The sequence below is a fragment of the Oxyura jamaicensis genome, chromosome Z (assembly GCF_011077185.1).
Source record: "Oxyura jamaicensis isolate SHBP4307 breed ruddy duck chromosome Z, BPBGC_Ojam_1.0, whole genome shotgun sequence".
Taxonomy (NCBI): domain Eukaryota; kingdom Metazoa; phylum Chordata; class Aves; order Anseriformes; family Anatidae; genus Oxyura; species Oxyura jamaicensis.
In genome coordinates this window covers 2,753,126-2,775,015 of record NC_048926.1, presented here as the reverse complement: position 1 = coordinate 2,775,015, position 21,890 = coordinate 2,753,126, and the positions used below count along the sequence as shown (strand labels likewise).

The 21,890-nt window shown below is 54.5% G+C and overlaps 1 protein-coding gene across 7 annotated transcripts in view; it reads right to left on the bottom strand.

The window, feature by feature from the left end:
• Window positions 1–2,805: 2,805 nt before the first annotated feature.
• ZBTB7C (zinc finger and BTB domain containing 7C) overlaps window positions 2,806–21,890 on the bottom strand; it is a 92,854-nt gene continuing 73,769 nt past the window's right edge. For all 7 annotated transcript variants that reach the window (XM_035310426.1, XM_035310428.1, XM_035310429.1 and 4 more), the window contains 2 exons: window positions 11,089–12,288; window positions 2,806–5,545 (listed from right to left, as the gene is read on the bottom strand). In XM_035310426.1, coding sequence (XP_035166317.1) covers window positions 4,906–5,545; window positions 11,089–12,272 — 1,824 coding nt within the window. In that variant the 5' untranslated portion in view covers window positions 12,273–12,288 and the 3' untranslated portion in view covers window positions 2,806–4,905. The remainder of the gene's footprint in view (window positions 5,546–11,088; window positions 12,289–21,890) is intronic.

The window sequence follows — 21,890 nt, the reverse complement described above, 5'->3', positions numbered from 1 at the left end:
CCCGGCCCCGCAGCAGCCCTATCTAAGGACACACGAGCCACTCGCCGCTTCGGGTAACAGTTTATTTTCTCCAGGGGTGTAAGATGTGCAACAGGTACGTTTATAGGACTGCCGCTTTGATAGCCAAGGGGAGTCGCAACCAAACAAGAGACCGAAACCAAGAAGTCTAACAGCATCATCCTGCCCTACAGCCATTAGTGCAAGTCATGTAAAACATCGGATCAACACAGGAAAACAATGGAAAAAAAAAAAAAAAAAAAGGCATTTCCAAGCCACAGGTACTTTCTCGAGCCGTCCTGGAGGTCTGGTGGGGCAGGAGAGCAGCGCAGGGCAGAGGCAGCGGGGAGGTGGTGTGTCTGCTGCAAGGAGGGCTTTCCTCTTCTCCCTTGGTTTTGTCACTTGGGAAGAAAGCCACACGTGGACTAAGGAGGTGCAGGCTCTCAGAGTGCCGAGAGGTGATGGCAGCCTCTAAAAACCCAACCCATGTGTGTGGCCTGCTGCAAAATGCAGCATTTTCCTAAAACAAAAAGGTCTCATCATGTTTACTCGCTCCTTTTTCTTCAAGCTTTCCTCTGCAACCACACAGACTAAACCTTCCAGCTTTACTAAGCAAAGCATCTCCAGAAATTGCCTGCCCCTGTGACTGTACAGCACTAATCCCTCCCAAAACGGTGTGAAAAAGCCAGGGACTGGGAGCAGGGCAGCAGCCCCACCAGCATCAGCGGTTTTCAAGGCTTCTGCAGGGAACTGGGCGGCTGCTGAACAGAAAAGCCTCTCGCTTCCCAAAGTGCAGGCTAATGCTTTCCCCCCCCCCCTTTTTTTTTTACATATTTATATTATTTTATTTATTTATTAATTTCTCCTGCACAACCGGAGGAAGAGGCTTTTGCATCACCCTCCCCAGGGTTTCGAGGCCGGGGCAGGGAGCTGCCCATCCCTCCCGAGGCTGCTTTTGCCGCGGCACCCAGCACCAGCGCGCCGTGTGAGCAGCCTTTCCCCAGCACCGTTCCCCACACCGGGGTCTGGACGCTCCAGCAGATAACAGCAGCTGTTCAGGAGCAGGAGTGTAGCCATATGTTGCTGCTAACAAGCATTTACCAAAGCCGGTTTTCTTTCCGTGATTCCCTTGTGCCTGATTAGCACACAGCTCCTCCGAGTGATTTTCAGATTTTCACCCTCCCCGCAAATTTTTTTTTTTTTTTCTTTTGACATTATATAAAATTGGGTTAAAAGCCACAAGAGTTGTAAAAAAATTAAAAACATATTGAAATAGCTAAAATGTAATTTGATTGGTTTTCTTTTTTTTTTTCTTTTTTTTTTTTTTTTTTTTTTTTTTTTTTTTCCTTTTGCTCAGAAACACACTGCTGGTGGGGAACACACAGGAGCAGGGGTGAGATGCCCACAGCTGCCTGCCCACCCTGGAAGGTGGGACGGCGTTTCCATCTTCTCACACCGGTTTTGGACTGTACCCATGGGTCCAGACCCTTCCCCAGCACCCGATGATGGCTGAGAAGAATGGAGGGAGCTGCGGTGCTGGGAACATTGCTCCCCGTGGTGAGGGCACCAGCGCACCGATAGATGCTCAGCGCCTTGCGGAGCTGCCCCACTGAAGGCTGCAGGGCCGGATTTTGGGGAGCAGAGCCCTCTCAGAGCCCTCTCACAACCCAAACATCAGGAATATCTATATACTGGGGGGAGAAGAGCTTCACCTTATCTCACTGTAGCTACGGGAATGGAGAGCAGTTACTCCAAGCAAATTTTCCAATCCACGTGGGTAGGCAGTGGATAGGTAGGTGCCGCCAAAGGAGATTCATCCCACCATGGGAGGTCCCACATGGGTGGGTGGTTCACCCTCCAGCAGCGCCTGCCTCCCTCCAGAGCAGGGGCGATGGGTGGAAAGCACTCCGCAGCTTCTGAGACCCGAAGCCGAGGTGTCAGCATCTCAGAGTGCACGGGGAGGGCTGTTAATTTGGTAACAGCTGAACGACGTGGGATGGGTCCCGCCACTCATACCTGGGACCCGTTCTCCAGGCTTTTGCACCTCTTTCAAAAAGTAGCATTAAAATAACGAGGGAATTGTGCATCTCCCTGGCTGCAACGTGAATTACAGGCCTCTCAACAGCGTCAGCTGGTGGTACCTGCCACAGCCGGACCACGGGGCCCGGGGGGAGAAGATGACCAAGAAGCCACCACAGGGCGAGCTGGATATCCCCATGTCCTCCCAGCTCAAGGCTGGGTGCTCAGCACGCCCGTGAGGCTTCCTCCACGCCAGGACGGGCTCCCACGAGGATACCTGTGGCCTGGAGCCACCGCACACCACCGAAATTGGGTTTGCTCGAGTCCTCCCTCCCCGCCCCGAAACGCGCTCGCTGCCAGCACCCGGCTCCGTACCACCCACACCAGCACAACGCGGGAGAATCAACCTTAATTGGGGCACGGCCGCGCAGCCACAGCCCGTGCAGCCTGGCGGCCTCGTAACTAGTCTGGATTTCCAAAAGGTGCCTCTGGAAAGTGCCGAATTTGTACATCCAGCGAGTACACGTGGAGCCGGGGCCGTCCCGGGGGGCAGCTCAGCTTTCTCAGCTTGGACACAGGCAAGAGAACCAAGTCCCGCTAATAATTTAAGAGCATCAATTAATACAGTTTAATAAATACGTAAATACGTCTTTCTTCTCTTTTCATTCACTTTCTAGCTTCAATGAAAGTTAAGGGTGATTGTCCCGTGAGTAACTAAGGCAAATTTGTTTGTGTGTGTGTTTCTCCCTCCTTTTTTTTTTTGTTTTGTTTTTCTTTCGTTTTGTTTTGTTTTCCCCATTGTTTTGTACGTAAAGCAATCACATAAAAATAGTTATAAATAGAAAATTGCAAATGTTTTCCCCCATAGACAAATAGAAAAAAAAAAAAAAAAAAAGAAATTGAGACGAAAAAAACACCTTGCTTCAAGTTCTTGTAGGTTATACAGTACTTAGCTTCTTTGGATACTTTACAATGACTCCAAATCGTGGACTAAAAACACCTGAAGTAACCAGTCATCTGCAAAACGTCGCTTGTGTAAGAAGTTGATAAGGACTTAAAAAAAAGAAAAGAGAGTTTGATGCAGTATTTAAAGTTCTCTTTTTCTTTTTTCTTCTATTTTTTTCTCCACCAATTTGTTGCGCACACATTCCCTGCAGGTTTCTTCCCAGGAACAAGCAGCGGGCAGTTTGTGGCAGCGTTCAGCCACATGTGGTCACAGCACGAGCATCCCTTGTGGGGGCACGGGAGGGGACGTGCCAGGCTCCCGCGGGGAGACCCTCACCTGGTCACCGCTTCAGAGCAGCACCATCAGCAGGCAAGCCAAAAACCTATGGAAAATGGACCCGCAGTCTTCTCGTTGCCTTTCATCCTGCTGATGTTGAAAGGTAAATGGTAAATATGTTGAAAGGTCATGGTAAAGAAATAAAGAAAAAGCCGTAATTTGTAACATTTACATTTTCGAGCAGATTTCATGTATGACCACCCTACCGGGCACCCGCAGGAAGCCGTCCTCTCTCATCAGATGGTGAAACGGGGGTCCCACCACGTCTGACCACCAGCAGACCACCAGCAAAGCCGTCATTCTCAAAGGCAGCTCACGTTTTTGGGAGCTGCCGGGCCAAAGGAGGCTCACGGGGCAATTCCAGCCCACCGCCACTTTTTGGCCTCGAAGGAGGGAGGGAAGAAATATCAGGTGGGGGTGGCTGAAGCAGGGTCTGCAGGGAGGCAGGGGGGGACCACAGACCCAGCAGCCACCGTTGACCTCCTTGAGCTCAGAGCAGCCCGTCAGACGCTATCCCCTTGTCTTTTGAAGCAACAAATGGAGAAGAAACATGATTTCTTCTTGCTTGCAAGTAGACCACCTTGCCTGCAAGAAATCTTCAGTGGCCTCCTTTCCCCTGAAGATCCCTTCAGACCAGCAGCAGGAAAATTTGCGCACCGATTTTTTTTTTTTTTTTTTCTTATCAGCATTGCAGTTTCAGGGACACCCAAGTGTTTTGTGAAATTTTTGTCATCAAAAATTTCATAGGAATTGGGGGGGGGGGGGGCCCCCCAATTAAGGACAGAAATCCAGACATGGTCAGCGGTGGCAAATTCTCACTGAGTTCTCCCGACTCTTTGGTTTGAAACGACTTTCTCATTTCAATATTCCCTCATGGTTTCTTTTCCCAAAGCAAGGGTTTAAAAAAAGCTCTGGATCAAAACATTTCTGATCCTTCCAAAAAACTTTCTTCACCTTTTTAAGCAACTGAAGTTAAAATGCTCAAAACAGGGTTTGATTCTCTGTCTGAAGTTCAGAAATGGCCAAAGAACCAAAGTAATAAAATTCCCCTTTTCCACACAGGTTTCGTCTGGAGTGATCTCCAAACAGTTTTTTGATTGTTTAGGGTCCCAATGCATACCGCACAGCCCCGTAAATTCGATCCCCTTATCTCTCCAGGCTGTGGCAGTGCAGAGCTGCCCCGCTCACCCCGCTCTTCCACCAGGACCCCACTTGGAATAAAATTTTGTTTCCAGACATGGGAATTTAACTGAAAACAAAACCAAAAAAGCAATAACCCCCAAAAGTCCTTTTGGCCAAAAGGGCCAAGGAATGTAACATATCAAAAACCAAGTCTGGACGGCTTGCGGGCGTCCAGTGCCCCCCGTGGGTCCCCCAGCAGAGCGGTCCCAGGGGGGTGGCCGTGCCCCGGGCTAAGGCAAGTGACATTTTCGGGAGCGTTGAGGAGAGCAGCAGCCCTGGCATGGCCTTCGTGGACGGGGCCACCGAGTGCATCGCTGAGTCTAAAGCGCCGGTGGCCATGGGTGGAGGCAGGCCGCGTCCAGAGTGGGGTCGGCTCGCTTGGTGGGTCTGCGGTGAGCGAGGGAGGCAGCGGCCCCCCGGCGGGGCTAGTTGCTGCCCTCCGAGATGGGAGCCACGTGGCCGAGCCCCGCCAGGCCGCTGAAGCCCGTGCTCCAGGGGTCGGGGAGCGGGAAGAAAGGCTGGGCCGCGAGGTTCTCGTTGTGGCCCAGGGCGAAGGCGAAAATGCCCGCGTTCCTCTCCATGTCCAGCTGGGCTCGCCTGAGCAGCTTCATCTGGGTGTCCTCGAACTGGCTCTCCAGCTCCTGCAGGCTGAACGCCGTCTTGGCCCCGCTCATAAAGTGCTTGGGGCTGGGGCCGGGAAGGCACACGGCGGCGGCGCCGCCGAGGTGGCCGCTCATCTCCTCCAGCGCTGGGGGCATCACGAAGGCCTTTTCCACCGGCGGGCCGCCAGGGGCGAAGAGCAGGCTGGCCGCCCGCCACGCCGCCGGCTTGCGGCCCCGCCGCGGCCGCGCTATCCGGCAGCTCTGCCGCTTGATGTGGCGGTGGAGGTGGTCGGAGCGGGTGAAGCTCTTGTAGCAGAACTCGCACTGGTAGGGCCGCACGCCCGTGTGGATGCGCATGTGGTTCTTCAGGTCGTAGTTGTGCACGAACTTGGCGTTGCAGTGGATGCACAGGTACGGCCGCTCCCCCGTGTGCTTCCGCATGTGGATTTTCAGCTTGTCCTGCCTGCAAAAAGAATCGGCGAGGGGTCAGGAGGAGTGGGGATGGGGACGTGGGTGCCATCACCCACGGGTCTGGCACCCAGCCAGCGCCCCAGCAGCCTGCAGCCCACCCCAACCAGCCCCAGACAGCTTGGACTGGAACAAAAAAAATGACCCTAGAGCAAAGCTTCATCACTCATAGAAAAAAAAAGGGAAAAGTCTAGGCTAAAGGGCACATCTAGACACATCTGGGCACATCTAAAGAAGCACAGCTACATCCTTGCCTGCAACCAAGGGCGTTTAGATGTAGAGCTTAGGGATATGGTTTAGTGGGGACTGTTAGTGTTAGGTCAGAGGTTGGACTTGATGATCTTGAGGTCTCTTCCAACCTAGAAAATTCTGTGATTCTGTGATTCTGTTAGTCAAGCATAAAGAGCCTGGCAACTTGGGGATGGATGCAGCTCCAGTGAAGCCCCCTCGGTGTGTTCCCTTCCCTCCCGTTCCCGTGCTGGCCGCTGGGTGTCTCAGCAGCCCAGCCTTGGAATAGAAATTAGAAATATCTAATATCTACAAGTTTATTCTCCCAATCTGGCTGTTTTTTTTTTTTTTTTTTTTTTTTTTTTTTTTTTTTTTCAATATTTCCTTCTGCAGACTACAAAATTCACAGCTAAGGCACAGAGATAAAATGCAAAGCTGTTGGAAGTGAACCAAGACAAGCCTGCACGAGTGGCATTCGACACGGAAAGTAAGTAAACAGCAAAGTGGGAGAAATCATAACGTTTTGGGAAATGCTTTCAGTCTGGTCCCTCCGAGACATTAAGAAAATGGGGAGAATACTTGGAGTCAGTCCTTAATATATACAAAGTACAGGAGCATTAAAAAAAAAAAAAAAAGAAAAAAAGGAAAAAAACAAGCAAAACTATACTTCTGATGGCAGATCAAACACTCCAAATTTTCAAGCTGCTGCCTACACGCTGATTTCTGCCACCCTGACTGCATGAAACAGTTTTCAGCAGCACCACCAAGCCCTGCTGCTTTACATGAGCCCTGCCTTTGCATTTGTTTTATCTGCACTGCCGCTGTGCTTTTTTGCTGCCTGTTAATCCAGCTGTGCTTGGGGCATGTGGACAATGGCTCTGGGGACTCTCCTTCTGGGGACGTTCAGCTCTTTGGGGTTGAGCTGGGTGCTCCCTGCTCTGCTCCCTGGTGCTCCCAGGGCCATGCAGGCACCCTGCGGCTCAGCCCCGGCTCGACCATGCTGCATTCAGCAGTCTGAGCCCCAAACCCTCTTTCCCTCGCTTGCTGGTGGGGATGGATGAAGGAGGGCAGAGAAAGCAGAAGCACAGCCCATAGGCTCGTGCACAACCCCAGGCAGGGCTCCCGCGGGTCCTACAGGCACAAATCTGCTGCCAGTGGGGGTCTGAAAGCCTCAGGCCAGAAACACAGGACTCCAGAAAGGAGGCAGAGAAGTGTCCCTAGCAGGAGAGCCACTTTGTCAGCAGGCAACCTTTTACTGCCTCCGGGAAATCGCAGCCCAGCCCTGTGCCAGCAGGACGGTGCAGCTGCAGGCAGGCGGCGGAGATGCTCACTGCCTGTAAAGAGCTTGCACTGGCTTTGGTTTTCCAAGGCTTACAGCTTGTGCAGAACTTTAGGGAGGCAGAAAAAAGCACCTCCTGGGACCCACACCAAGCCCAGGGCCAGATCCCAAGAGCCAAGTCTGAATTTTTCAAAGACACCGTTATTCCAAGATATTAGCAAGGGCGCATTTCCCCTTGGCCTTGGTCTTCGAAAGTGCTGAAATCAGTTCTCAGAAACAGACAAAGCAGCATGGAAAATTTCAGCCGGAATGGATAATGTTCAGAGGAGCTGTAAGCAGATGAACACGGGGTCTCGTAATGTGAAGTGTTGGGAAATGTTAATAAAAAGCAGAGCCACCCGCCCCACCTATAATATAATTTAAACCTATATATGTAATGTTTAACCTAGCAGGATCGCTTTTCCTAATAAACACGCAGCGTGCCAGGACTGCATAATGTAAACACAGGCAAAGCTTTTTCAGGCTATTACCGATCTCTGTCAGCAGACGGGGAGAAACTGGATCCCGCAGCGCACACCTCTGCCCTGCCGCAGCCCCACCGCCAGCTGCCAGCAGCCCAGGGGCTGGCAGCGGGCTCGCATTGCCTCTGCCCATTTCTCCCCAGATATTAACCTTCAGGCGAGCTGGGCATGTCAGGAGAAGCTGACAGGTAAGGGGTGACCCTGGCTGCTGCTCTCGTGTGTGGGTCGTGGGCTTAGGGCAGGCACGGGCTGCGCCGGGAGGAGCTGCAAGCGATGCGCAGGGGAGAAAGGCGCTGTGTGTGTGAATACCCTTAATGCAATTGTGCTAGGAGAGCGATTAGGGCTCTGTGAGCTGTCACAACACAAATAATATGAACAAATATTGTTAACCTTTCCGGCTGGAATAGTTTCTCCGTGAGCGCTCTGGGGCTGTCTTGGTGGAAAAGCTGAAATATTTGCAGTTTTCTCTAGCGCTTCAGCAGCGCACCACAGCAGATTATGACCTGAGCAGGCTTTGTTTAAGCAAAAAATTAATGAGCTATTAAATGAAGTCCTGCTTCCTGCGGGCGGCTGTCCCTGAGAGCCAGGAGTGGCAGATGCAGGTCCTTGCCACGGGATGTGGGAACCCACAGAAGTGATGGAGAACACATCTGATGGAGAGTTTTGGGGACCCCCACCCAGGGGACTGCATTTTCTCCATCTCCCCCAGTGAATTTGCTCCTACACATTTCCTCGGGCACAGAAATAATGCGCAGAAGTGATTAATACAGAAATCCCATTTCCGAAGCACAGAAAGCCGGTGCTCCCCTGCACCCCTCCGGGATGCCAGGAGGGACAGTTCGGGTTCACATCTCCCCAGCTGAGGCTCTGCTCGCTGCCTCGTGGGGCCGATGCTGCAGGAAGCCTGCGATTCCCTGTGGGAGCTCAACACATTGCACAAGCGGCGGCGTGCAGGAAATCCTGGCAGAAATCTCTTGCTACATCTCAATCACTCCACTTCACTCAAATACATGTCACCCTAAAGGAGAGGACTCACACTCGATTTGTGCTGAAATAACCTAAAAAAAAAAAAAAAAAAAAAAAAGTAAAAATAAAAACGGCAGCGTGCTATTCAAAGTGCTTCCAAATGCTCTTAAGAATAAACCAGTGTTTTGGAACGTCCACTTTGCTTAGCGCATTAAAGGAGGAAAAAACCCTCCAGCCCTCCACTGCGTGTAAATGGCTTCATTCTCCTGAGTGATGATGGGGCGTGAGGGATGGCACTGTTGTGCTGGTGCTGATTTTTTGGGGGGGATTTATTTTCTGCAAAACCCTTATGGTGTGTATTCAGAAGCTACCGAGCATATGGGGGGATGTAAAGAAGCTCTTATGTTTATACTCACATTAGTAATGGTCCATGCTAGACCAAAAAAGAGATATATTTCCTAATGAGGGATGAGGTTTCCTTGTTTGTTCTGCCCAGATCAGGATCTGTGGCATGGAAAACAGCTGTGGACGTGGAGCTGGTCACCAGCGCTGCACTGATTTCTTGTGGGATGGGGAATAAAACATCCCAAGGGCTGGAGGCACACAGCTCCTGGGAGCTGATGTCCAAAACTGAAAGGAGAGCTGATTTCGCAGCACTCGGCCAGTCCTCCTCCTTCCAAAAACAACGTCAAAAGCCCCGCATGGAGGAGCAGCTCCTCCCGTTGGAAAGGAAAGGCTCGCTGCAGGGCCAGGCTTCGTCAGCCGCAGGCTCTGCGGACACGGCGCGTGCCCTGGGGCCAGGACTGGCTCCAGGAGGCTTCTCCCGACCCACTGGGGGCCATGAGCTGGGAGGGCTGGTAAGGTTTTAACCTCCAAGGTGCTGATTCAGCCTCCCTGTCAAAGCCTGGACTAAGGGTCAGGATAGCTCAGCTCTCGCCCGAGCCCTCCTACTTATTTTCGCGGTGGCTGTGAGTCAGTGCCAACACCGCCCTGTGCCTCGGTTTCCCCAAACAAGCTGTCCTCGTTTGTACAGGATCTGGGGAGCTGCAGACCGAATCCTTCTGCAGAGCTCCACTCTCTTATTCCCATGATGGGAAAGGTGTCGGCGATGGGTCAAGCCGAGGTGCTTCCTCTTTGGCTGCTAGCACCCTCAGCATCACGCCCAGCACGAGCCCACACACCCGGAGGTGACAGCCATGGGGACAGCACCCACAGGAGCTGGAGCCCACCACCTGCAGGCAGGACCTAGCAGCGGGCACAGCCTTTCCCCTGCAGCACCGGGGTGAGCCGGCAGGCGCTGCGAACGCCCACCCCAGGCACGATGCTCCGGGGGCCGCTGCGCTAATGGAGCAGAGCATGGAAATTTATTTTCAGGTCAAATCCTCGTCATCCGCATAAATTCCACTCAAATGTTATCACAGGGACGGGAGAAGAAAAGACAGGCTGAATACGGGAGCACCCCAGGTGTCCGGCCATTGTCAGGAGCTCGGCTTTGCCTACTGTGCATATTATTTTCCTCTGGTTTGCTCGCCCCAGCCTAATAGGGCTCTCTCTCTCTCACACAGCCAGGAGCTGAAATACCATGCTCTTGTCAAAAAGCTTTATTATTATGGTAAAGATTGTACTCATTAGATATTAATTATACCCAGCCAGAGCAGGTCCAGGAATCTATTTGTCTCTGCTCACCGGTTAAATTTGCCCAGCTTCTCAGAGAAGGCTCGCAGGCTGCAGCTCTAGGTTTGCACAGCCCTCCCACAGCCTGATGCATTTTTTTTTACCACCGAGGGCTCTGCCGGGGTGTGGGGAGGTGAAGGGGCTGGACCTGGCCGCTCACACCCGCCTGGCAGCAGCCAGATTGGGGTTGGTATCACCCAAGGCAACGTCGGTCATGCAGGTTGTCATTGCCACTGGGATGAGGACACCTCGCTCGTTCCCGTTCCTCATCTAGCTCTGCGTGGCCAAGCCGAGGGTGCCCATGTCCCTCCGCTGGCCGTGGAGGTGTGGAGTTGCAGGGATCTTGTCTGCATGATGTTAGGGGGATGAATCCACCCTTGCAGACCAAAATCTAGCAATTAGGACTGCTCCGTCCTCCAAAAGTGCAGGCACTGTCATGTTTAAACATGTGCAACTTGGCTGTGGTCTACACTGGTGCCAAAACGATGTGCAAAACCGAACTAATTACATCCCTCAACTAAATAGCCCTCCCAGCTCAACGTGTCCCCCAGAGCATTAGGGATGAAGCTTCCTTGGCTGTCTGACCAAAAGCAGCCATCTGTTTTCCAGCTCCCTCTCATCCAACCGTGGCAGAGGACGGCGGGGCTGAACATGCCCCATCACTTATTTACCATTCTGTCCGGAGAGCGGCTGCGATCCCACCAGAATCAGTGGGCTCCTTTTCTTTCCTTCCTTCTTCTCCCTCCCTCTTTCTCAAAGGGCCCGTCCCTTTCTTTGCTACGCTTTTGGGGACAAAAGAGATAAATAGCTCGGGAACCAGCCACCCCCCCCCATCCCACCACCACCACGGCAGAGGTACGGGATGCACACCTGGTAAAGCGGACTTCACAGATAGTGCACATATACGGCTTCTCCCCCGTGTGGGTCCTCATGTGCCGGGGCAGCTTCCCGGCCCCCATGATGACCTTGTTGCAGATGGGACACTGCTGGGACGCCTTGGGCTTTATCTTCCTCTCTTCCTCCAGGGGCCAGGGAGGAAAAACTCCTCCGAACTGGGTAGCACTGAGGAAATTGAGATAAGCGCCGTAGTCGGTCTCTGCCTTAATATGCCCTAAGGGATCCGCTGGGGTGTTGGTAAACATGTCCTTGAAGAAGTCATTAGGGAAAGGAGGCGGAGGCAGGTCTTCCTTCTCCTCCTCTTCCTTGATCTTCCTCTTTTTGATCACCAGATCCAAGGGGCCGTTGTCTACTTGTGGCTCTTCGAGCTGGGGAAAGGAGCTAAAATCGCCGTTCCACAGATGGGGGAAGAAGCTGGGGGTGAAAGGAGAGAGAGCTGGCCTCCTTTCCGGGATGTTCGCCTTAGGGTACAGGTTTTCCCTTAGCAAGGACTCGATGGAGAAGTCTCGTATCACACCCAAGTGTCCGGAGGAGTTATTGGCTGGGTAGTGATTTGGGAAGTCTTTAGGTGCTTCTGTGTATGCTTCTTCGGTAAGATCAGACTTAGAAGGGCTTTGGTGACAGCTTACTTCTTGGACATCAGTTAGGTTCTCCTGATTGACAAAATCTTCCACTTCTTCCTCCTCCTCCTCCTCCTCCTCCTCCTCTTCGTCTTCATCCTCATCATCGTCATCGTCCTCTTTGTCATCTTCCTCTTCCACCTCTCTGTCGGGCTCCATGATTTCAAGGCAGACGTTGATAATGCACTGGATCTCCAGCATCTTGGCGGCGCTGAGGATGTGCTTGACGTTTGAGGTGGTGATGGTGAGGGTTGAGGTGTAGGCAAACTCGAGGATGGCAGAAAGTGCTTCAGGCTTGACAAAGTCAATCTCGTAAACATAGGGCTGGTCTGTTAAAGTGCCAGTAGTGAAGAGTTTTTTGAAGTACTTGCTGCAGGCAGCAAGGACGGACCGATGGGTCCGGTACTCCTGGTCCTGCACGATGAGGATGACATCGCAGAGCAGACCGTCATGCCGCTGCTCGTTTAAACCACACAAGACCTCGCTGCTGTGGTTTGGGAATGGGATCCCGATAAGATCTTCAATGCCATTGGCCATATTCTCATTTAGTGCCCTAGGACAAAACACAGACAGTGCGGCATCAGCAGGGGGTTCCCAATCAACAGCACCAAAATAGCCCTGCCTCTCCGTCCTCCTCTCCACTGCCCCGCATGCACCTCCAAAATCACCTGCTGCTGCTGCATCACCTGTAACTCCTCCCATAACCTCTGCGACTTAACCTCTGCATCCCTCTGTCTCCGTCCTTCTCTTCTCGGTTCCCACCCCCTCTACCTTTCCACAACCACCACATGCTCCTCTGCTCTTTCACGTCCCTCCCCTGGGATCCTTGTGCAACGATTCCCTCCCCATCACGTCTCTTCCACGCCCTCCCCGAGCCAACATCTTTCCAGGCACACGCAGGATTTGCCCCGTCAGGAGCTATGTGGGGAAAGGGTGATGCTGCATTGCCTCACACCGCTGGCACCAGACTACCAAGCAGGGAGACAGGGAGCTGTTTCACAACGTGCCGAAACGCTCAGAGAACAACGACCAGCCACAGAGCAAGGGCTGGGGGCAGATGACTGCAGGCTAATTTCACCCGTGAGCTCAGCTTGCTCCGGCCCCACGTCTGCTCGGAGCTGTCAGCGCGCTGTCGGATGCCCCGTGCATCTGGCGGACACCTTCCCCTGCCGGAGCAGCTCCAGCTTCAAAGGGGAGATCGGAAGCGAGAAGCCCACGCCCAAAAGGGAAACATGATTTTTGCCATTTTTTATCTGAGAGAGGTTTCCTCTTTCACATGGCTCCAGCGGCCCCTGCACATGAGAAATCCCAGGGAAGGAGCGCGGCTTCCTCCAGCGGGCTCTGAACACGTTGCTGCTGGCACGTGTTGAATAAATCCAGCGGCCAGAATAACTCCGAAGGCAAAAACCCTTCAGAAGCCCCCAGCACACAGGGAGCATCCCCTCTGCGAGCCCTGCTCCTACCCCTTCCTCAAGGATGGGACTAACACGTTCCCCATCCCATGCCCACACCACCTCAGCATCTCTCCATCAGCACCCCAAGACCCAGGAGCCACAGAGGGACTTTTTTCTGTGCCTCTGCGAGCACATCCAGGTGCCTTCCTGCCCCGCCAGCCAGCCCCGCAGGGGCAGGACCCATCCCCACCACAGGAGCCTCGGGGGCCGTGCCTGGGGCTGGCGTTTTTGGCCGCGGACCGCAGATCCATCCCTGCATCCCTCAGCGTCAGCATGAGCTCCACGCTAATTACGGCCGTTGTCTGAAGCAAATTGATTCATGGCAGTGTGCTGTGCTGAACCATGTTAACCAGCTGCGTTTCCCTCACAGCCCGACCGGCTCCGTACAAAATCCTCTTACAGAAAGGGAGATACAGGAAAGCAAGAGTGATGTGCTCTGCGAGGTGAGCGTGAGGTGACAAACAGCGCCTGAGCTGGGGAGGAGGAGACACCCCCCTTTGTAGGGCCTTCCGTCCCAAAAATAAGTGTGAGAAATTACATTTCCGACCCTGTCTTTGCCTTTTTCGTTTCTGTTTGGAAGGAGAACTGGCATTAGGGGGATGTCACACGAAGGAATGCATCCCCGTGTGAATCTGTTCTGATCTTCTATTCCCAGATCACACCCTGAGTGCAAAAGATCAGAAAAGCAGGACATCAGACTGGTTCTTGGAGGCTTCCTTGCTCCTGGACACGTAGCTCTGTCCTCCCTGATGCGTGCAGCATTCGCTCAGCACCAAGAGCAAGAAAAATGGAATTAGGAGATGTGGGAGAAGACGATTGCAACCCCCCCAGTTTAACGGGAACGGGAAAGGACAGCTGTTGTGCCTAAAACGATGCCCAGCTCCCTGCGGTGGAAATGGACTCATTTCCCTTCATCCTCCCCTCCTGGTCCTCTGGAGGTGCGGTTCTGGGAGCCCTTAGGAAAGCTGATAACTTCACAGGATGCTGGCAGAGCTGGAGGTGATTCACGGCGTGTCAGTGGCCAGGGGCCGGGTGGGGAGAGAAACAGCCCAGAGACCCATTTCCACACGCTTGCAAAAAGGGCATTTTTTACTCGCGGGGTGCTTTGGCAGCCTGAGAAATGACCTCAGGCCCCGGGAGGGGGCTGGATGTGCTCGGAGGCTGGCGCTGCCCTTCCTCCAGCTCCCTCCTCTGCCTCCTCCCCGCGCCAAGGGTGGGGTCCGCAGGAATAACAGGCGCAGGAACAGCATCCGCAGCCCCGGCGGCCGAGGACAAATGTCACCCCCAGGAAAAAAATCACACGGGCGAACGCTGAACCGACTGCACGGAGTTACGCAGAGAATCCCAAGCTTTAATAGCAAATGACAGCATTGTTAAAATAAACTGGGGCGGGGGGAAAGGGTGGAGGGCACCTAAAATAACCACGTCCTGACCAGGCTGCAGATGGTGCCTTGGAACAGTGCGTTCATGGGAATGCTTGAAGCTCATTCACCACTTTCCCAAATGAAAAGCCCCCTTTCTGAAAGGACCCTGTGAGATGCCGTCCTATACAGGCACCAGGCAGCATGGGCAGTGCCACCAGGGTCTGTGCCTGAACACAGGCTGTACGACCCTTTTACAAACCGGGCACCTCGGCCACGCTCCTGTGGCAGGCAGCAGGGATCGAGCTCTGCACCGAGCCGTGGGACCCATCCTGCAAAGCATCCCAGCGGGGCTGGGAGCTGGGTTCGGGGTGCTGAACCCCCCCCCCAACCCCATCCTGCTGCCCGGGGAGGGAGCCAAGCAGGAGGTCCCAGCAGCTTTGCCCATCCGTGTTTATTTTCTACGCCAACTCCATCCCTCCTGTGCCCGGGGTGCTCAGCACCCCAAGGGACGGACGCTTTGGGTACAGAGGAGCACCCAAAACCATGGCACCTACCTGCCTGCTGCATCCACCAGCCCCAAAAATACACGTGTGGGCTTTTTTTGCCCCCCCCCCCCCCCGGTTTATTGGTGTCTCATCGTAATGAGGCAATTAAGATGTGCATGCGAGATTACCCTAATCCGTCAAAATATAGCAGCTCCTTTCTGCGGGGTACGCTGACCTTCACAGCTCCCGCTCCCCCCGCATGCCCCAGCCCCACGGCTGCTCTGTGGGAACCGGGATGCTCCGACACCTGGGGCCAGGCCCCTTTTTTTCCCTTTCCTCCTTTGCTGTGACCTTCCCACCTGCAGGGAAGGGGGGCACCAGCAGAGCCGTGCGTGCCCCCTGCCTGGCGGCACAAGGAGCTGAGATGTCTTTGGGGTCCATAAATCTCATTCTGAAAGGCTGGCGGAGCGTGGTTTATTTTTTTCCCTTTTATTTAAAAAAAAAAAAAAAAGGAAGATGTAAAAACCGAAAAGGCAAATATTTCCTTAAGCACACCTCCCCTCCGAACATCTTGTCTCCGGCAGAACGTGTTATTAAGCCACCCACCCTCGTACCCGGCGTTTCTCCCCGCGGCGGTGAGGTGGGGCAGCGCGCCGCTTGCCTCCCCATCGCTCCCCGGCCCCTCCGCCGAGACGGTGAGGGAAGCGCGGTGACACCAGCCTCTGCCTCCCTCGCAGGGAAATAATCAGATTTTTTTTCAGGGCTGTGATCGACCGCAGGCCCCGCGATGCTGCGGGAGGGGAGCGACTCGGCGGCGGTTCTGCCAGGGGGTTACTGCCGGGCTGGGCGCCCTCCCCAGCCGCTGGTAACTGGGAGCAGCCTCCCCCTTGGGAGCCGTCCTGCCCGGGGACAGCGGGAAAGGTGGGGGTGTTTGTTTTTTAAGCGGTATGTAATATGTTCCTCCACCCTAAACTGACCTCTACCCACCCCCCCAGAAAAAAAAAAGAAAACACCTACAAACCCACACTCAATAAAAACCACCATGGTTTTGCTTAGATCTGGGCAAGATAAGCAAAGGCAGAGGTTTCCAAGGAGATGGTTTGGTGAGGAAGGATGCAAAGAGGGTCGACGCTCGCAGTAAGGATGGGGAAGGAGCACCACAGGAGGCTGTGGAGGTGCAGGACGGCACCTTAAAGATCCGTAGGCACCTGTGCAGAGGCTGACTGCGGATGTCATCCAGAGCCCTGGTGCCACCGGTGACCTCCACCCACGCTGGGAGGAGAGGGATGGACAAGGAGCCCAGCCCAGGGTTTTGGCCCAGCTCCACAGGGCCAAGGATGCAGGAGATGGCAGCGGAGCAGGGTTTGATCATGTAATGGACGTGGTTAGGCTTTGGGGACTGGGTGAATGGGTGACCTTTAGCCTGGTAGGTCTCCATCGCCAGCTGGATTTGCCAACATTAGCACAAGTCTCTGAACAAAACCCTTGGGCACACAAGGATTTGCCCTTTTCAGCATCTACTGTCTCCCTGCCAACTGAGCCGACAAGAACCATCTACATGCACACACACTCACAGGACTGCCATTCTGGGGCTGGCACTATTGCTTTCCTGTAACGCCGTCAGAAGGACATCTTCATGTGAAGTCCCATCACAGAATCCAAAATCAGAGGCGCTGGAGAACCTTCCCCAGCCCAACAATCCTGTCAATGCCACGTTTAACCTCTTTCTCATTTTACTGGCATTTAAGTGACAGCCATTCTTTCCAGTTTCCGAAATTCATACGGAAATTAGGATCTGGGCTCCGTGATCCTTGTGGCTCCCTTTGAACTCAGGATATTCTGTTTCCATGATTCTACGAAATGTTGCCCACCAAGCAGATCAGAGCTGGGGATCAGTTGTGTTTCTCCACCACGACACCCCTTGGGAAGAACCAAATACTGTTTACAAACAGTACCAAGCACTGTACCAAGGAGCAAAGTGTGGCTGTGGATGCCACTCATCTGCTCGCCACGGTGCGGAGGCACAAGTGCCTGCCGTGCCCTTGCTGAATTCATGCCTGGGAACTCATCCCGGTAAGGGCTAGGCACAACGTGCAGCAAATATGATGCATTTCCAAACAAACCGATCCCTGCCGGTTAGCTGCAGCTACACAGAGCCTGCGCCCAGCACCCGGTGCTTCGGTATCTTTGCTGGTGTGCAGGAGGGACCTGGTGAAACTGCAGACTGTGCTTCAAACCCTCTCCTCCCGAGGACCTGGCCCGGCTCGCAGCGCGCTGGGTGCTGCTGGCGGTGGTGGGAATTCACCGCCGCGCCGCCGCTGCCAGGACCCACCCTTAGCCCAGGGGGTGTTTAAGTTAGGGCTGTGCACCCGCAGCGAGCTGGGAGATTTCTTTCTATTTGTGCTGGCACCGGCTCCTCCGCTGGCGTGCTGCGTGAGCCGGCCCCTCCATCAGCACGGTGGCTGCTGGGTTCAGCTCCTCTCCTCTCTCCCTCGCTGCTGCTCACCTCAGCAGGCATCGGGCATCCCCAGCACCCCCTTTGCTGGGCACCAGGGTCCCATCCCGAGCCGAATGTCACTCTGCAGCGAGCTCACAGACCTGGCAGGAGGTCTGGGGCTCTGACACCCAGCAGAGCTGCATGCAGTGGGACCGAGCCCTGGTGCTCCCTGACCCTCTCGACCACTTCTGGGGCCCTGGATAAATGCAAGCAGGAGCTCTGGCAAGGGCAGAGCACAGCTCAATGCCTCCTATAACTGAAGAGCCATGTTTTCAGTTTGGTTTCTTCTTCCTTTCTTCTTCTTCCTGGCCTCTTTAAATTACCCAGCACAGTTCCCAGCTCCAGAGCCTATATAAATCTCCGGAGTCGGGAGCTGTGGGTCACCTCTGGGCAGCAGCTCGGTGCAGCCTGAATGCTGCATTACAAGGCCCACCTGAGTGCTCAGCAGGTTTTGGCAAAGGGGGATCCCGGTGATAAATGACCCCGAGCAGGCAAATAAACACAAACAATTAGTGGAGCAGGACGGAAGGCACGGCCTGGCTCCAGATGGTGTTTCAAGGGCTGCATCTACGCACGGAGCTGGGGCAAATGCCTGACGTGGGAGCAGGGACATCTCCCACCAGACCAGGTCGCTCAAAGCCCCATCCAACCCAACTTTGAACACCTCCAGTCATGGGGCACCCACAACCTCTCCGGGCAACTGGTTCCAGTGCCTCACCACCCTCATCACAAAAGGTTTCTTCCTTGCAACCAACCAATTATCCCTGCATCATGAGTTTAGGGGCATGACTGGAGGGGACGGTGCTCTGGGCACCAGGTCCCTGCTGCTCCTCTCCGCTGGGGCTTGAGGAGATGCTGCAGTGCTGGAGGCGCTCAATGTCCTGCCAGGTCTGAGGGCCGGGTCCCTCTCTGCAAGGCTCCACGGGAGCCCTGGTGCTCTCCTGGCCACGCTTCAGTGTTCTGGGCAGTTTTGAGCGCGGTGTCACCGGGCAGGAAATGATCCCGCTGCCTGCGCATCCCCACTGCCCAGCACGCGGATGTGTGCGCACACAGATACGTGTTGTACCTGTGTGTTTGTGTGTGTGCAAGTCCTGTGGGAGGGGGAGCGTGTCGGGCATAATGCAACCGAGTTTCCATTCGTCCTGTGCAACCTCTCCACTTGCATGGAAACTCACTCATGCTTCAAGTGACGCAAATCCCCTCCCACGCGGTGCTCTGCAAAAAAAAAAAAAAAAAATCCAGAAAGAGAGAAAAAAAGAGAGAGTGAGAGGAAAATCCCTGCGTGTCTCATGAGGATCAGCCCCGAGCCCTTCCCCAGGGCCCTCCAGCATCTCCGGCACGGCCTGGAGGATGCCCCAGTGGGCCCAGGAGTTGGGTGACATTGTTGGTGGCATTGATCCCGTGTGCTTCTGGCCGCTCTCCCCCACCATCACCTTGCTGCTGGTGTGATCTGCCCAGCCCCTGGCACATCTTCAGCTACATGGGATATATATATATAAAATAAATTCCTACAGGCACACAACATTACCACCCCGTGAGCCCGGCGGGGATGGGTACCTCCTTCCAGCACGGCCTTAAAAATAGCAAAAAGCCATTTCCTCCCATTCTGAGCTCTCCTGGGCTCGCCCTCCCGGGCTCCTGGGAGAAAAGGCAGCCCCTCCGCTCCCCCTCACCCCGCTCCTCTCCGCAGCCAGAGAGAGGAAAAAGGAATTAAAAAAAAGGCTCCTATTGAGCGGCGCACGCACTGGGTGGGTTTGCTTCCTGACAAAAAACACGACGGAAAATGTGCCCAGCTTAACCATGGAAAACTGGTTTGGCTCCCGTCTCTCCAGAGTGGACAGGATTGTGAGGGACTTGGACACGGCTCCGGGCACGGCTGTCACCAGCCTGCGGGGGCTCCAAAATATGCCCCGAAAAAGCCAGGAGGCTTCAAGCTGGCTGTCCGAGACAAGCAGGGGGTGAAGGACGGGGAAGCCTCGGCCCCACTCCCCCTTTTTCTCTCCATCCAGACGAAGATGCCAAAGGAAGGTCTCGGGGAGCAAAGCGAAAAGGGTCGGAGGCGCTAAACGAGAAGCAGATGTGTGCGCCGCGGTGCTGCTCGCGGCCGCCCGCCTGAGTCACCCGGCAGGGTGGGAGGGGGGTTATCGCTATTCTGGTGCTGGGTGTGGGGTACGGAAAACAAAGCCGGGAGAAGGCGGTGCAGTGTTTGAGCAGGCTTAATATCGGCTTTGGAGCAGGTACGGGCAGGCTCCAGAAACGCCGGGGTGTGAGGCTCGGCGATGGCATTCGCAGCGGCCCCGCTCCACCCCTGCTCCTGCAGCCCTTCCCCAGCGCCTCCGCAGCATCCCCGGGCATCCCCGGGCCATCCGGGGTGGTTCTCGCTGTCCTGGCCCTACTCCTTGTCAACACATCTCCCAGCTTCATCCCTGCAGGAGGAATCCCTGCTCTGGTGGTGGCCAGAGATGTGCCCACTGCTGGACACACCGCGCGGCCATCCCGTCCGGAGCATCACGGTCACGGCAGCCCCCTCGCACCTTGCACAAGGGCATCCTCCGGAGCCAGCACCCCAGTGCGTGACTTCAGCCCCAGCACCCACGTCTGTAAAACCCAGATTGCTCTGGGCCAAGCCCCATCATGAAAGATCAGCCTCACCTCTCACCCTCCACGGCTCGCGCAGCGTTGGCTTTAGGCTCCGACTGTTTTTTGGGAGCAGTAGCGCAGCCTCACCTCGCGTTGGAGGATTTTCCTCCAAAAACGTGATCTGTCTGCTTAGCTCTCATTCATTTTTAATTGCCATTTAAGTCCTTGAGCTCTAAGCACACGAGCTCTCCTGCTAGGGCTGGTTCAGAATGGCTCCCATGTGGACACGCGGCTCGAAGCAGAAGTGACTTTGCAAGACGTGTTCACGCAAAGTGTCTGCAGCCTGCAGGGACACGGCCCCCCCGGCAGCACTGCTCTGTTATCTGTACCACGAGCAGCAGGAGGGGCCTGCCCTCAGACCACGCTGCCCCAGTACAGGGCAAAAATTCAGTCCCTGCCTTCAGAGGGCCTCCAGCCTCACGTGCCTGACCCTGTGCCACTGCAGGAGCCGAGGAGCACGAGGAGATGATAGGACAGTTCTGGTCCACTTGTTAGCTGCGGCACTGCCTCTACCTGAAACGTTCAGCACCGTGGTTCTGTTGATGCAGGGGCTCTGGGGCTATTTCTGGCTCTGGCTGAGGGGTGGCACAGTGCCCTGGCTGGGAGCTGGCTCGCTGCCCTGCACCACCAGGCAGGCAGGGGCAGATGACGGGCTCCCAAACCATCTCCGAGTCCTACTGTCACCTCTCCGAAACAGCACGCCCACAAAGCCAATGCAAAAGCCCAAGGCGAGAACATCTTCTGGACCAAATCCACCCAGTTCCTGCCCTGTGAGTGTCTCACACAGCCCCATATAGCCCCGCTCCATGCAGCTGGGCGTCAGTCCGAAGGGCAAATACCGCATCTCCTCATCCTTCCCCGACCCGAGGAGAAGCATCATTTTTCTGCAAAGCCACACTTCTCTGAATCACTCTTCCTGACCACGCTGAAACCCCACCAAGGCACACAGATCTCTAACCCCTGAGCTGGATGCGTCCAGAGGAACCGCTGGCAGTCTGCAGCAGAGGACAGCTGGGGAGAGGAGATGACACTTTCATCCAGGCTTCTTGTATGTAAACCAACCAACTAATGAGCTCTCCGAAGACCACAGGTAATATATGAGCATAACCTTAGTGTGTGGCCCCAGCACGGAATATCCAAAGGCAACTCCCCACGTTCAGGGGACATTTTAATCCATCTCTCAAGGTTATGGAGCAATTTAACTAAAGATCAGAGGTCAGATTCAGATCTCATTTGTGTCTCAGCTCCTTCTGCGAGCAAGGCCCCCGGTGCCTCTACCAACCTGCCAGAAAGCTGAAAAGCAGACGAATTGTCAGATCAGCCCTGATCCTGCAAAGCCTCACCCGCCTGAGCAATCCCAGCGATTCAGCGGGGCCCACCCATGCCCAGCTCAGCAAATACAGCCAGAGCTGGGGAAAGCCAACAGAAAAAAAAAAAAAATCAACAAGATTTCACCTGGAAAAAGCAAAAGAGAAAATACCTACTGGTTAGATGTAGCAGCTCGAACACACGGAAAAAAAATGACAGTCAATAGGGTTAATTGTTCAGCTGATGCTTCTGTGAGCAGGCAGGGGGTGCAGGATTGGGCCCCTTAGCAGGGCTAGTCCTACCTCCCAGCTGACTGCGCGCATCCGCCAGCTTACAGTCTGATTCGATTTAAAACAGCTGAGTTGTAAATGAGGCTTATAATGGAATTGGCAAATGACCCTTAAATA